The following is a 16705-nucleotide window of genomic DNA, read 5'->3' as shown; positions in this document are numbered from 1 at the left end:
TGTTCTTGGTGTTGTTGTTGTTGTTGTTGTTGATGACAGTAACCTAATCATGCTGCTGAACCCAACACCCCAATTCTGGCTATGTTGTAATAGCTGAATATTTTGCCAAAAAAGGTTAACATTTAGTGAACATAGCAGATCTACAAGCTCATAACACGACACAACAGGACACATTGGTGAGATCTGGTGTAGAGGGAAAAGGGAGGGGACCAAATGTAATAGACCCAGTGAGGACCCCGGTCAGTGAAGTATATATATATATATATACATATGGGTTTATGTGGTTAAATATAAAAGTTGCTTGTGGTGTGTTTCCTCTTCCATAGGCCTACGGATAATAGTGAAAACACTGACACACAAACACTAAAATCAAACACTCCTTCCGACTTTCATCAGGAGTGGTCATGCTGCGACCCAATGAATTAGGGTAGCCGGGGTCTACTATGGACCTGATGTCAATAGGATTGTTCATTGTAGTTTCTGTAACAATAGATTGTTTTATGGGGTGGCATTGTTAGCGCCACGCCCAACCCCCAACCCCCAACCTAGAGGGCCAGTGTCACACACACCACGCATGTGAGGAAAAAGGCTCAGCAGCAACTGTACTGGCTTTGCCGCCTGAATAAGTTTGGAGTAGGACACCGCATCCTCAGGCTGTACAACAACAGCTCAGTTGAAGGTGTTGTATATTTCCATATGTTAGAATTACTATAGGATTACAGGTCTACTTTGGCCAGTACAGACAGAGGAGTGTATTCAGATAGGAGAGGGCCATTTGTTGGAGAGGCTGGCTATAGGTGGGGGATACAATTAACATTCTCTTTGTTTCACCTGGAAAGCACAGGGAACAACAAAGAAAAGAAAAAAGACCATTACTCCATCAAAAGTACCATCAAAATATAACTGGTCAAACATTTGCCAAATTGTTAAATGATATAAGAAAGAGGCAAACATTGTGAAAATAGCTGATCTACAAGCTCACAACGCCTCGCAATCGTCTATTTTCACAATATTTATCTGTGTGTAGCAGGATGGGCGTTGGTTCCCACTCTACCCACGGCCCATCCCCCGCCCACTCATCAGTGGGCTGATTGGCAACAGTATTAAAGCAATGCACCTCCAAACACAGTTGGCTGTCTGTCTCTCCATACTGGTCTACTAGTCATTCCAGGCTGGCCTGTTGGGCTGGCCTGGCTGTCATCGCGCATTAGTGCAGGTATGTCTCTCCATCTTGCTGTTTATGCACTACTGTCTTATGCTGCGTAGAGCATGGTCTTGAACTTGACCATGACCGTCTGTGTCCTCTGTAGCCCCGGTGTGTCTACCCCCCCCTGTTGGCGTTCTGCGCCAAGTGTGCGTGTTGCTTCACGCTGCACAACGGGTATGTTGGTGGTTCTCCCTCTCCGCAGTATAACAAGTTAATTTTATGTCAAGCAGACACTATAATAATTATGGCCTTTATTACTACTACAGTTATTTCTACCGGTGTCCGCCGCTCCAAGCGGGCCATCGTGGCTTCCGCCTTTGCTGCATAGCGGTACGTTACTGTCTGTCTCTCTGCTCCTGTCTTAGTGAATATTAGTATTATAAATTGGTAGAATGACACGGCCGTTTGTCGTTTCAGGCACCGTGATACCTGCTGCTGCTTTGCGGGTTTTGAATTACCCACGCATTAACCTCTCACACTGACGCTCCATTCTGAGGTTCCCCTCCAGCTGAGCTTATGCCCTTATATGGGTCAACGTGCTGTTTTCTGACGCATCGGTCCCTACTATCAGGCTCCCAGCCAGTCTCCTTGTTTATTTTGTTTGTTTAGTTTTAATGCTTATTTTGTTGTTTATTTTGTGTTATTTTGTTGTTGCTTATTTTAGTGTTTATTTCGTTTGGTTTAGTGAGATTATAGGCCTACAGACGGCATTCTATTATAATAGATAATATATATATTTATATATTATCAACTAATGCACGTTAAAGGTTAACTTAACCTATTGGTTCGACGCTGCCTAATACCTTGTTCTCTGTCTTGCAGGCCTGTGGCTGGGGACCATCTTGGTGTGAGGGAGCAGGTGACGGCCGCCCAGTTGGGTTGTGGTAATCCCCCCCTTTTTGCGGTGCTTTTGTGTGATATCATTTTAGTTCTGTTTTGTTGTACCATATGGGGGTGCCCCGCCTCTGGGTCAGCCGGCCTGCTCATCCTCCCCCTTAACCCCCAGCACTGGCCCTATAGGCAAATAGTTTTTATCATTAAGTGCATTGCCTGATTGTTTTTAGCTCATTAAATGTTTTGCTACTTTTATTATTGATGTTATAATACAATAAAGCTTTTTGTACTTTGTATAAACACTGTTTCTGCCTTTAAATTAATTGTACAACAAACTTGTGTGAGGAGTAATATATGTTCAGGCGGTTGGTTTATAGTATACATATTTCCTGGTTTATAGTGTGTATATATATTTCCTGGGGTGCAACTCCCCAGGTGGCGTAGTTGGCTATATAGATATATTAATTCATACCGCCCTGCTACATGTGGAACCGAGTCAAACTAAATGTAATGCCTCAACTGCTACAATTCCAAGTGCTTGTCAGGGTGGGGGGTCCCCAGTTCAAATATTATTATTTTGGGGGGTCTCCAGTTCAAATAAGATTATTTTGTTATTTTGGGGGGTCGTGGCCTGAAAAGTTGAGAACAACTGGACTAAACTACATAGACTATGGCTTACGATAAACTCCAAACGGACATGAGCCTGTAAAATGATATGTGGAAAATAAAGACAGTCCCACATGCTATAACGTTTACAACCACTATTGTGCATCATTTGCAGTTAAATTTACCAAACAATTTAAGATAGCCAAAAGCCATGCGGTATGTGTTGTTCTTGGTGGTGTTGTTGTTGTTGATGACAGTAACCTAATCATGCTGCTGAACCCAACACCCCAATTCTGGCTATGTTGTAATAGCTGAATATTTTGCCAAAAAAAGGTTAACATTTAGTGAACATAGCAGATCTACAAGCTCATAACACGACACAACAGGACACATTGGTGAGATCTGGTGTATGAGGGGAAAAGGGAGGGGACCAAATGTAATAGACCCAGTGAGGACCCCGGTCAGTGAAGTGTGTATATATATATATGGGTTTATGTGGTTAAATATAAAAGTTGCTTGTGGTGTGTTTCCTCTTCCATACGGATAATAGTGAAAACACTGACACACAAACATTAAAATCAAACACTCCTTCCGACTTTCATCAGGAGTGGTCATGCTGCGACCCAATGAAATAGGGTAGCCGGGGTCTACTATGGACCTGATGTCAATAGGATTGTTCATTGTAGTTTCTGTAACAATAGATTGTTTTATGGGGTGGCATTGTTAGCGCCACGCCCAACCCCCAACCCCCAACCTAGAGGGCCAGTGTCACACACACCACACATGTGAGGAAAAAGGCTCAGCAGCAACTGTACTGGCTTTGCCGCCTGAAGAAGTTCGGAGTAGGACACCGCATCCTCAGGCTGTACAACAACAGCTCAGTTGAAGGTGTTGTATATTTCCATATGTTAGAATTACTATAGGATTACAGGTCTACTTTGGCCAGTACAGACAGAGGAGTGTATTCAGATAGGAGAGGGCCATTTGTTGGAGAGGCTGGCTATAGGTGGGGGATACAATTAACATTCTCTTTGTTTCACCTGGAAAGCACAGGGAACAACAAAGCCACAAGACACTGTCTCCATGTCTTCCTTCCTGGCACACCCAGGATTAGCAAGTTGATCAAAGAGTGATGCCATCACCTCTCCAGATAGAGACATTAACATTTCAAGTGTACCTCCTCTTTTTTGTATGTGACCACTACTATAAGATGGGGTGTTTTGTAACTGTGTGGGTATGTGCTAGTCCGAGGCCGAAGGGCCGAGGGGTGGACCTTAGGGTCCATGGAAAGCTGCTGTTTGTGTTATGCAATAAATGGGAACTAAGCCAAGAAACCTCACTGATTGGAGTGATTCCTCAATTAATTCTTCACCATTCATATACACCTCTGGAACATCAAACTAACTATACAATATGGTGTTGTTGGCAACTTCAATAGTGCAGTAAAACCTGTAAGTCTGTGGTTTTAAAGATACCACATAGGTGTTCTATCAGGCTGTGTTAAGGACTGGTATGGGAACTGCACTGCCAGAGAAAAGATCAGCCAACAGCGAGTAGTGCGATTGGCAGAGCGCATAATGAGAGGCGAGCTCCCTGCGCTTCAGGAACGGTACAAAAAGCAGTGTGTAGTCAAAGCCCACGCATCATCAAGGACAGGCACCACCAAAGTCACAAACTGTTCAACCCCCTACAACGACCGCGACCGGGCAAGGGGCCCTACCGCAGTATCAAGAGCAGCACCACCAGGTTCTTGAACAGTTTTCACCCGGCTGCTGTCAGACTGCTGAACTAGGCATGATGCAGCCAGATGACAGGCGGTGTCGTCAGGCTGGTCTCAGACCTTTTCTCTTCATTGGACCTACCTGTGAATTATACCAAGGACAAGTGACTTGGATTGTTTCTTTGCTCTTCCTCATGGACCTACTTGCGGATTATATCAGTGTCAGTCTACCTAGTCCATGGGCCCAGGCCAGAATTTTCACTAATCAGGGACACTCAAGGTGGCAAATTCTAGTTTGGTATTTTGAAAAGGTCTATATCCCTAGATAACATTTCAACATGATAGCCCTTCCCAAGTAGTAGCTTAGTCCCAGTTATCAGCCTTCAATGACACCAACCATAGATACAAAGAATGAAAAAAAATCGTCTAACCTATTTTGACAGTGACATACGCACGGTGTACTTTTGGCTCCGCCCCCTCAGTACTTTTGGCTGAGGGGGCGGAGCCAAAAGTACACCGTGCGTATGTCACTGATCACATGACCTCAATCAATTATCCTTTTCTAGGCAACATATAAGGGGGGGGGGACTTTTTTTCTTATTTCCACACAACAGCTCTAAGGTGTATTAAAGACATAGTTCAATGTTGAAAATGAGTGGTCTTCCCCTTTAAGACAGCTGCTCTCTCAACCAGCAGACTGACAAGAATTAAGTTAATACATACAGGATTCATTATAAAATGTTTACTAGTCTTTTCTAAATTCACAGATAGATATAAGCTTTAGAAAAATATAGTTGAAGACCTTTAGTGGGATAATAGGATCATTCTGTGTTTAAGTCCGTGATTAATGGCAACATTATTGAGAAAAGGGTTTCTGGCGTTCCCTCCAGAGGGGAGGGGCTGAGTTCTCCAAGACGGGGGAACGGTGGGGGAACCCAGGAGGAGAGCGCGTTTCTTTTAAATAACCTTAATCATGTAGATCATTCATACAACGTCGGACATGTTAATGTTCAGCCTTATGATAGTCTTTCCCAAGTGGTAGCTTAGTCACAGTTATCAGTGAAGAAAGCGTGCCACTTTTTTTGAACAGAACAGGTTCTTGGGAGCTGGGAAGGGCGGTCTTCCACACCATTATGTTGCGTCTCGGTTCCCCTAGGCCGGAGCGTAACACTGGCGGAGCCAATAACCTTTTCAATGCAAACCGATCCATGTGAATCCAACAATAGAAAAGGAAATGTTATCCGATCTTTGTGAATAAAATGATAGAGACAGCTAACATTGTGGGAATAATATGTTGACCTAATAAGTTACATAACAATAACAATACGTTGTGATACAATGTGAACAGAATTTTCACTATGCGGGGTCACTCAAGTGCAACATTTTCAAATTCTAGTTTCGTATTTTGAATAGGTCTATATCCCTAGACCTAGATGATATTTGATCATGATAGTTTTCCCACGTGGTAGCGTGCCACTTTTTTTTAACAGAACATGTCATACAGAGGGAAAAAAATGTTTTTTCTCTCTTTCATTCACTTCAATAATAATAATAATAATAGCTTGAATTTTTATAGCGCCTTTCATAAACCCAAGGACGCTTCATCAATAACAATAAACTACTAACAGACAAGCAAACAAAACAACAAACAACTATAAGCCATAAGCCTGAGAGAAGTGTCTTTTCAAGGCAGCCTTAAAAGAGTTCAGTGTTGGAGCATGGCAAATTCCTATTGGGAGAGAGTTCCACAGGGTGGGGGCTGCCACACCGAAGGCTCTGTCCCCGAAGGTTCACTTGTTTGCCTTGGAGAGAGAGAGGAGGTCCAAGTCTGTGGACCGCAGGGTCTGTGACAGAGTCGGGTTTATAGGCCAGGCACAGGACTACTGTGCAGATAATGTGGGGAGATAATGGCAAAAAAATGAATGTCCTAAAAAAGTATTAAAGCTACTCATTTGAAAAGGCTATCATGTTTCAAAGTACTTATATGGACCCTACAAACAAAATGGTGCCAAAGAGATTTTGCCACCTTACGTGTCCCTGACTTCTGGTCTGGCCCATGGACTAACCATATGTGGATTATGCGGTCGACACATTTTGACCTTAATCCCATATAGAATGCACTGACTTGTCTTTAAGTATATCATGCACAGTATGCATCTTCTGCTGCTATACTCACGCACCATTATGTCTTATCTCAGGTACCATGTTTAAATATGTAGATCATTTGTATGTAATATGTATAATAACGGTACAATGGGAACAATGCATGAAGACTAATTTCACACACTTCTTTTTGAACATACTCAGTTCCATTGGGGGGGGGGGGGGGGGGGATATCCCCCCCACTTTTGGGATGAAGAAAAAAAAGAAAAACAAAAAAAAACATGTACACTTCATGGAGTCAATTGTTTGTAGCAAATTATATACATATATATATATATATATATATATATATATATATATATATATATATATATATATATATATATATATATATATATATATATATATATATATATATATATATATATAAATATATACACACACACTTTCCATCTCTTGGTTTAAAAAGACGTTGAATACCAACTGGAAGGCTTTTTCTCTCAGCATGAACAATTATTTCCAAGGTTTTTATGTACATCATAACTACAAATGTTAATGTGCAGGACTGTATGAATAATGGATTTGTCGATTCAAGGTAACTGGCCTTGTTTATTATTCTAATAGCTCTTTTCTGTAATTTGATAATGGGATCTATATTTATTTATATATATATATTCCCCCGCTGGCTGCCAGGAGGAGTGACATGTTCCTGGTCCCTCCCAGAGCACTGTATAAAAGTGAACAGATTGAAGGGTGTCAGTGAGATCTGGAAAAACCTTTCTGAGTCGTTCAAGCCAAGGTAAGACTGCTGCTGAGTGTTAGTCAGTGTTTCTGAAGTGTGTGTGTGTGTGTGTGTGTGTGTGTGTGTGTGTGTGTGTGTGTGTGTGTGTGTGTGTGTGTGTGTGCGTGTGCGTGTGCGTGTGCGTGTGCGTGTGCGCGTGCGCCAAGCCAAGGTAAGACTGCTGCTGAGTGTTAGTCAGTGTTTCTGAAGTGCGTGCGTGCGTGCGTGCGTGTGTGTGTGTGTGTGTGTTAATGACCGGGGAAAATGGTATGGTATCTACAAGCTCATCGCACTGTGTGAGTACACGATATGCTCGGCCTGCACTATCTGTTCGGGTCCTGCGCTTGCGACCGACGTCACACACTATGATTGGCTGTACGTCTGAACGATGACGTGGCACATTGTGATTGGCTTGTGTCTTTTTTTCTTTTCAAAACTTTTACTGTTACTTTATGGTTAAGTCTTGAAGAGGCTTAATGGTGATTATTTAGTGAATTATGGACAATTTGTTTGTTTTAACAGAACGTTTTATTAAATAAGTTTGAAGAGGCTTAATGGTGATTATTTAGTGAATTATGGATAATTTGTTTGTTTTAACAGAACGTTAATAATATGTTTTCGCCATAATATATTTGTGTCTCTATAATATTAATATGCGATAATATATAATAATATATAAAGACGCCTGCCGCCCAAGGCAATCCAAAAAATACAAAGCACCACCAGGTCCCTGCGGAGGGGGGTCTCCTCCACCCAGCCCCGTACCCAGGATCGGAGTGCCTTGGTCTGGGTAGAGAGGGCTTGTCTGCTCATTGTTGTACAATTTTGGGAAGACCGCAAGGCTAATTTGCATACGCGTGATATGCAAATGAGCCATGCGGTCTCTGGTCCCATAAGAATGAAAACAAACACAGAAAACCCCCCAAAATAAGGACTTCCAGCGCGCCTGCTCTCACTTCTGCCAGGGGCAGATCCATGCAAACACTTTTTAAAATATTATGTAGGGTTGGTTGTTTTTGAAAAATACAAAAAATATTCAAAGTACAAAGTACCACCAGGTCCCTGCGGAGGGGGGTCTCCTCCACCCAGCCCCGTACCCAGGATCTGGGTGCCTTGGTCTGGGTAGAGAGGGACCCCCGAAGGGGGTCTCCTGGTTGTGTTTGAAAAATACAAAAATTATTCAAAGTACAAAGTACCACCAGGTCCCTGCGGAGGGGGGTCCCCTCCACCCAGCCCTCTACCCAGGATCGGGGTGCCTTTGGCTGGGTAGAGAGGGACCCCCGAAGGGGTCCTCTGGTTGTTTTTGAAAAATACAAAAATTATTCAAAGTACAAAGTACCCCCTCCGCAGGGACCTGGTGGTACTTAGATTTTTTTTGTATTTTTCAAAAACAACCAGAGGACCCCTTCGGGGGTCCCTCTCTACCCAGCAAAGGCACCCCGATCCTGGGTAGAAGGGGTCCTCTGAAGGGGTCCTCTGGTTGTTTTTGAAAAATACAAAAATTATTCAAAGTACAAAGTACCCCCTCACAGGGACCTCGTGGTACTTAGATTTTTTTTTGTATTTTTCAAAAACAACCAGAGGACCCCTGCGGGGGTCCCTCTCTACCCAGCCAAAGGCACCCCGATCCTGGGTAGAGAGCTGGGTGGAGGGGACCCCCCTCCGCAGGGACCTGGTGGTACTTTGTACTTTGAATATTTTTTGTATTTTTCAAAAACAACCAGAGGACCCCTTCGGGTCAAAGTACCACCAGGTCCCTGGCTGGGTAGAGCCAAAGGCACCCCGATCCTGGGTTGAGGGCTGGGTGGAGGGGACCCCCCTCTCTACTCAGACCAAGGCACCCCGATCCTGGGTAGAGGGCTGGGTGGAGGGACCCCCCCTCCGCAGGGACCTGGTGGTGCTTTGTACTTAGAAGATTTTTTGGATAGCCATGGGCGGCAGGCATCTTTATATATTATTATATATTATCACATGTTAATATTAAAGAGACACACATATATTAACGTTCTGTTAAAACAAACAAATTATCCATAATTCACTAAATAATCACCATTAAGCCTCTTCAAACTTATTTAATAAAACGTTCTGTTAAAACAAACAAATTGTCCATAATTCACTAAATAATCACCATTAAGCCTCTTCAAACGTATTTAATATATCAATGATATACATAGGTTACCACTGGAAAAACACGTTCATTTTAAAATAAGAAACAAGACTTATAAAGTTTTGAAAAGAAAAAAAGCCACAAGCCAATAACATTGATTTGTAACAGTGTTCAATAAAGTTTTGAAAAGAAAAAAAGCCACAAGCCAATCACAATGTGCCACGTCATCATCAAGCGCAGGACCCCGAGCAGATAATGTAGCCGAGCATATCGTGTACCGACACCGGAACAAAGTGACATGCTATGAGTTTGTGTATCTGATATTTTTTAATAGCCAAAGTAGAAAACAATGGTTAAAGTGTTTATACAATTTAAAATGACACAGATGTGTTCCCGGATTGAATGGGTTAATGATAAAACATTGACACCATTGTGTGAACCTGCTGATCTATAAAGTGTTAAACCAAATTGATTCAATAACTTGACAAGCACAACTGTTACTGAATAGAAAGCAATAATAATTTGGCTCATCATTTGCACAACATATTGACATCAAACTCTTATTTGTAATATTATATTCGTCAAAAGGTGGGTTATCATGAAGAATACAAAGTTTGAGAACCACCAAAGTAATCACAAATTATGTCTAAACACTCTAATATTCAGCCACTTTGAAATGTATTTTAATTTCACCTGCACACCAAACTCATTATTAGTTATCACAAAAATACAGTTCATAACTAGAAAAAGTGCTCCTTTTTTTTACAACAGGTAAGTTATTGTGGCCTCCTGGTGGCGCTATAATAGGCCAATGTGAAAAGGTAGCCATTTCTTCTTAGGCCTTGCACGGCAATCGGACACTGCATTCATGATTTGAGGCATTTTGTTCAAAACAATTGTTTTGCTAAATTAGACCTGCTGGTGGCGCTATAACAGGCCAATGTTAAAAGGGTGGCATTTGCTCCTCAACATAGTGTGAATGTGCGTGCAAAGTTTGACCGCAATCGGATGCTGCGTTCATGATTTGCGGCATTTTGTTCAAAACAAGCCATTACTGCAAACTTTAGATGTAAATCTTAGCCAATCAGGATGGAATATGAAAAATCAAACACATCCGTCTTGATCACATGACTATAGAGATCATGTGTGACCGATTTGCGTGAAATGTGGATAAAATCAGAAGGAGCAATATAAAACATTTACATAAGTTGGCCTCCTGGTGGCGCTATAAAAGGCAGATGTGAAAAATGCAGGGCAAGGGTTTTTCCTTGACCTCTAGGGAGTGCGCTTACAAAGTTTTACACAGATCGGTGCAGTTATTGGTAAAAACACGAATCGGCCTGTTATAGCGCCACCATGAGGCTGATTTGAACATTTTGGCATTTTGTTCAAAACGGAGCACTCCTGCAAACTTTGGAAGCCATTTTTAGCCAATCAGGATGGAATATGAAAAATCTGAAAGACCCGTTTCGTTTAATGACTATAGAGATGTGTACCGATTTGTGGGATTTTTGGACAAAATCTGTAGGAGTACTGTCAAAAAATATGTTTTGCACAAATCAGCCTCCTGGTGGCGCTATAAAAGACCCATGTGAAAAAAATTGGCCAGAGGTTCTTCTGTGGCATCCAGGGAGTGTGTGTGCACAGTTTCAGTGCGAGCAAAGATTAGCTGTACACAGACAGAATGACACACGGACACACGGACGGACGGACGGACGGACGGACGGGGGGCAAAACATACTCTCTCGCCATGCCTTTCGGCCTGGCGGAGACAATAAAACAATGTAATGAAATGTTTTACTCTATCTTGATTGCATTAGAATTACAGAGATATTACTGTGTGACCTATAGGTTGTAATCCGTGTGTGTGTGTGTGTGTGTGTGTGTGTGTGTGTGTGTGTGTGTGTGTGTGTGTGTGTGTGTGTGTGTGTGTGTGTGTGTGTGTGTGTGTGTGTGTGTTTGTGTGTGTGTGCGCGTGCATGTGCGCGGGTGAAATGTGGCTGCTCTGAATAGTTCAATGTAAATGTTGCCTTCCATTTCAATATCCAATGAGTATAATACATTGATGAGGTCTTTAGTATTTTTTTTTAGGCCAAGGACACCTTACCTGGGAGAGAGAGATAAAGCAGGGACCCCCACTATATTTTTTGAAAGCCCCCCATTCAATTCAAAAGAGTCTTTCAAAGCCAGCTCACCATATTTACACTGATAGTTTTAAAAATGTTCTGTTTGTTTACTGATTATCTTTGCTAATGATATGTTTTACTCACGTTAATGTGTATTTTAAGACATTAGCAAATTCGGGAGCCCCCTGTAGTTCCCTACCCTCCTAGGAGTCCCAGGACCCCCTGTTGAAGACCCATGGTGGTTTGCTATAATTGGACATTCGATCGGTAATTCTAACGCTCTCCTTCTGCTACCCAGTGTGAAGATGGTGACATACAAAGTGACAGTGTCCACTGGTAGACTCTCTCTGGCGTCCACCTTGGACCGTGTCTACATCAACGTGGTGGGAAGGGAGGCTGAGAGCGGGCGCACCCAGCTCACCAGCATCAAGGGACCTCTTGACTTCCTCAGAGACACTGTAAGTCTGACTTATGTCTGAATTAAACAAGGGAGAATCAACAGGTCATTTTTGAGAAATATTTCTCAATGTGTGTTTTCAGACCTCTACCTTCTCAGTGGATTGTCCTGTGACCCTTGGTGAGCTGGTGCTGATAGAGCTGGATAAGAAGGGCATCGAGGACTGGTTCCCCTCCAAGATTGAAATCACGTCTCCAGAAGGAGTTATTTACCTATTCCCCATCTACCAGTGGATCACCGATGGAAAAACACAAGTGTTCAGAACGGGTAAAGGTCAGTAAGGGTTACTGTTGTGAAAATGATGTATTATTTGTTTAAAGGGATATTTCACTTTCAAACAATGTTTGGGTCATTTTATCGTCTAGGCTTTTGTGAGACCCCAGACAGTTTTTAAGTTTCTTGATTCAGCATTTAGATATTTGATATTCATTTTATCAGACACGCCCCCTTCCTATACAAAAATGTTAGATTCATCAAAAACACCCGTCCTTGGTTCTGGTGTGGCTCATCCTGCCCTCCTAATATGTGAGGGGGGCGTGTTTTTTTGCTTACTTTTTTTGCTTATTTTAAAAAAAAAATTGTATTGTATTTAACAACACATTGGGTGCCAAAACCGTAAATTTACGGTTTCACAAAAAGTGGCGTTGAGTGCCAACCGTAAAAAAAAACGTATACTGTACGTGAAGTGGTCTTTTTGTGGTTTAATAAACAATCGCGCTGTTTTCTGTAAATTCCGACATCGGGTTCCCTTTCCACTCACTTCCCACTCACCTGGATGCAAAATTAGCGGGTTCCGTTTCCGGTTTTAGCAAAAATAGGGCAAAACACGTTTTTTTCACACGGTAAACGGAGAGCTCCGGTGATATTTTCTTTACTCTGGACGACGAACAGTTATCGTCGTTGTGTATACCAACGATTCGAAACCCAATCATAAGCTAAGCTAAGCTAAGATGGCCAGCCGTGAGGCCCGTGAAATAGGAACGCAACAAACGGATATGACGTCTGCAGCCTGTTTGGAGGGGGTAGAGAGAGAGAGCGGAGAGACAGAGAAAAAACGTAACTCTTTGAGTGCTGGTCGATCTGTCGTGTGTGTTTATAAACACAGCCAGACAAATGATTTTAATGGATATAACAATTCTGTGACCGGTTGAAAAGGTTATAAAACACGAAAATCGCTGGCACTGGGTGAGTATACTTTGAATATACTCTGGCACCGAATGTGTTACTTTTTTCATTTTCCCATTAAAAAAAATAAAAAGAATTGAAAAAACACGTATTAGAAGGACAATATCAGTCACCAGAGCCGAGGACTATTGGCCTATTATTATCCATGGAATCTATAATATTAACATTAAATCTCATGACCCCCCCCTCCGCATGATATATAACTATACAGTAGCATTCATTAGTGTCATATGGAGTGATATATAACTAACATCCATTGCATTATTCGTATTTAGCTTCAATACAAATTAATTAAGGTTCTAAACCTGTTATCAACACTAAATATCTGATTTTAATCACTTCTCATCTTTTTTATTTATCTTTCAGCTTTGTTACCCTTTGAGGACAAACTACCTTTAGCCAAAAAATACAGAGAAGAAGAACTGGAGCAGAGAAAGCAGGTCTATCAGTGAGTCTGGTGTTATGTAACATATTGGTTCTCAATGTTGGGTCTGTGGACCTCCAGGGGTCCAATTGGACGCATACAGGTTTGTAACTCTGAGAGTGTACAAATGGAACCAAACGGACCCTTACAGATCCGTAACTTTGAGAGTGTACAAGTTGTACTCTCTCAGAGTTAAATAAACACAGAAAGACGTATCAAATAGTGGTCTGTAGCCTGGCTACACATGTTAAACTGGGGTGTCCTGGAAATGAAAAAAGGTTGAGAATCACTTATATAAGACTATATACAGTATAGCTTCAAGTTTGCCTGGTCAAATTAACCAAGTTCTTCCAAGCCGTTGACTGTTCTATCTTCCTCCATAGGTGGGATATATATATGGAAGGGATTCCTCACTGCATGAAGTGTGATAATCCTCTAGATATGCCTTTAGAAGTCCGTTTCTCGTTCACCAAGAGCACACAGTTGCTCTACACTGCAGCTACGAGGTGAATCATTTACTATTTAATATTGTATGAGGGGACATTGTTAACGTTGCGTTACAATAAGTATTGTATATGAAAATGTTTATGTTAAAGGGATATTTCACTTTCAAACATGTTTGGGGTCATTTTAACATCTACTTCGGCCACCTACTTGCTTGATTCAGTAGGCTATTTAGATAATTGATATTAATGTAATCAGACACGCCGCCTTCCTACACAAACCCATTGTAAACTTCAACCTCTACCTTTTTCATTCATTGTATTTTTTTAATACATTTATAAAAAAAAGAAAAAGATAAATAACCAAAAAGTAAATGACAAAAGTCATTGAAAAAACATGTCCCCTCACGTATTAGGAGGGCAGTATGAGTCACCAAAACCAGAGACGGGTGTTTTCGATGAATCTATTATGGTTAAAATGGAATACTAAATATGAAATATGAATGCAAATAACGGATATAAAAATTGCCAATAACAATATGCTAATTGACACTAGTGTTGAATTGAAGTGTGTAATGTGTCAATGGTATGTGGATCTGACCCCATGTGTGTGTGTGTGTGTGTGTGTGTGTGTGTGTGTGTGTGTGTGTGTGTGTGTGTGTGTGTGTGTGTGTGTGTGTGTGTGTGTGTGTGTGTGTGTCGCACGTGCAGATATATTTTTGGCCACGGTTAATCTCTCAAACCAGGGATCCATTGAAAACTTCACAACTTGACACTTGAAGGCCTAGCCAGTTGAAACAGAAATAGTTATCAGTTTAAAGTTGAATGCATTTGTTATGTTTTTCTTTTATATTTTAGTTTTGTTTAGAAGCAGTCCTCTCCTCTATTTTAAACATTGTGCTCGTTTCACTCCCCAGTCTGGAGGAGCTGAAACTGACAGCTCTGATCGACCACAAGGACAACTGGAACGACATTGATGCCATTGCCAAAGTCAAAACAACAAAAATGTCAGGTTGGCTATTCCAGTGGTTCTCAAATGTGGTCTGGGGACCCCCAGGGGTCCTTGAGGGGGTTCCAGGGGGTCACTAGCAATAGGTAAACCACTATGTGGTTGAGCAGAGTCCCTCATGGCTCTATATCAGTGTATTTTCTGTTTTCTGGTATTGTGGGGAAAGCTTTCACTGAAAATAGCTGATCGACAAGAGCTTGTCGATCAGCTATTTTCAGTGAAAGCTTTCCCCACAATACGGATGCTAGGGTTTAAGTGGTTAATATAGCATCATAATCGGTTTAACCATTTTAACCCTACTAGATTTTCAGGCCATGTAGCGGCCTTCAGACCTAGTCCTTTGTTGTACTGGTCACCGAAGTATGGCCATTTGAAGTGTTAAACACTGCTATAATACTGCTGCCGAGCAGCGATGCACTTGCTGCACCCAGGTCCACTGTCATACCTGTGTGACCTTGTATTCGGGAGGAAGGGGTCTACGACCACTTCCTGGTAAAACTGGAAGTCAACAGATCCACTTCCGGGTTACAACATTGAACTCGATGCCCCTCAGAGAGTGTGTGGGTGAAGCTTCTAGTTTGGGGCATTTAAGGATAAGGATAATACCTTTTAACAGGTTGTTCATGAAAGTCCTTGCGGTCTTATTTCCAATGAGAACCTGTGAGCAATTAGGGATTAAGAGTCTTGCTCAGGGACAAATTTCATTTCATCTACACATATGTTAACCTGGCCTGGAATCGAACCTGGGGCAACCAGGGCCTCTGGCTCACTAGGCGGGCTCACTAACCATTCATCTATGGCCGCCCCCATGCTGAGATCATGCTGGGAACTGGATTATGGCTGTTTAAAGCCCAGTTAATAGGAATACAGAGGTGGTGGGGCTTAAGCAATTAGAGCCTGTCCTTATTGGCCGTCTAAGAGCATAATTATAGTTATGATGGTTAAGTGTAAAACTAATTATATTTATTATGCATGGTTTACATTAATTTAAGTTTATGGTTAGGCTGGTAAAATGGAATAGATACATGCAGCCCTGGAATTTCATCATTTTAGGGGCAAGGCCACTTGGCCATTGGCACATTTTTTGACGGCACAAAGGCCAAATGCCAGGGCAGGAAGGCCATCAAATGAAACAAGATTTTAGTCCATTGAAAAAAAATATTGAATTTAAGGGTTAATGATTTAAATTGAATATGTATAGATGAATCCACAGCGAATGCCTGTAGCTGTGATGTTAGACTCCTGCTGCGGTGTGCATTCTTACCGCAGTTATGATTGCGCGCCAGGGGAGCGCTCTGTGGATTTGTCTATACTATCTGCAGTGAAATAAATCAATTATGGTATTTACAATCAGATCCGTACTCAGCCCTGCACCAATCAAAGTCACTGGATTGGTTTAAGGGTGGGGACTCAGGGGAGTTCAGAATCTCAACACTTGTCGACACTTGTGTTTACATGACAAGAAAGAGACACTGGTGTCAACATATTGACTAGAAAGAGACAGAGGAGAAAGTGGTACAGTCAGCTGGGGCAGTGTGGGGGATTACTGCAGCCTCAGGCCAAGCGATTTTTTTGAGGGGGACAAGGCCAAACTGAGGGGCAACGATGGCCATGGCCTTCATGGCATCCGCGAAATTCCTACCCTGGATACATGCTTAACATTTAAAATGTTGTATTTGCACAGTGATAATGATGCATAGAAC

General features: G+C 42.0%; 1 protein-coding gene across 1 annotated transcript; it reads left to right on the top strand.

Annotated features, from left to right (window-relative positions):
* Window positions 1-1031: 1031 nt before the first annotated feature.
* Window positions 1032-16277, top strand: LOC311041947 (polyunsaturated fatty acid lipoxygenase ALOX15B-like; the record flags this gene model as incomplete). The annotated part of the gene is made up of 10 exons (XM_084052438.1): window positions 1032-1082; window positions 1311-1381; window positions 2030-2091; window positions 4142-4256; window positions 11783-11942; window positions 12025-12214; window positions 13493-13574; window positions 13934-14056; window positions 14911-14983; window positions 16272-16277. The coding sequence occupies 10 exons, from the start codon at window positions 1032-1034 to the stop codon at window positions 16275-16277; spliced, it is 933 nt and encodes a 310-aa protein (XP_083908564.1).
* Window positions 16278-16705: the final 428 nt, after the last annotated feature.

Source organism: Gymnoscopelus microlampas, assembly GCF_963454915.1.
Source record: "Gymnoscopelus microlampas genome assembly, chromosome: 3".
Classification (NCBI taxonomy): Eukaryota; Metazoa; Chordata; class Actinopteri; order Myctophiformes; family Myctophidae; genus Gymnoscopelus; species Gymnoscopelus microlampas.
This window is presented reverse-complemented; position numbering and strand designations above follow the sequence as displayed.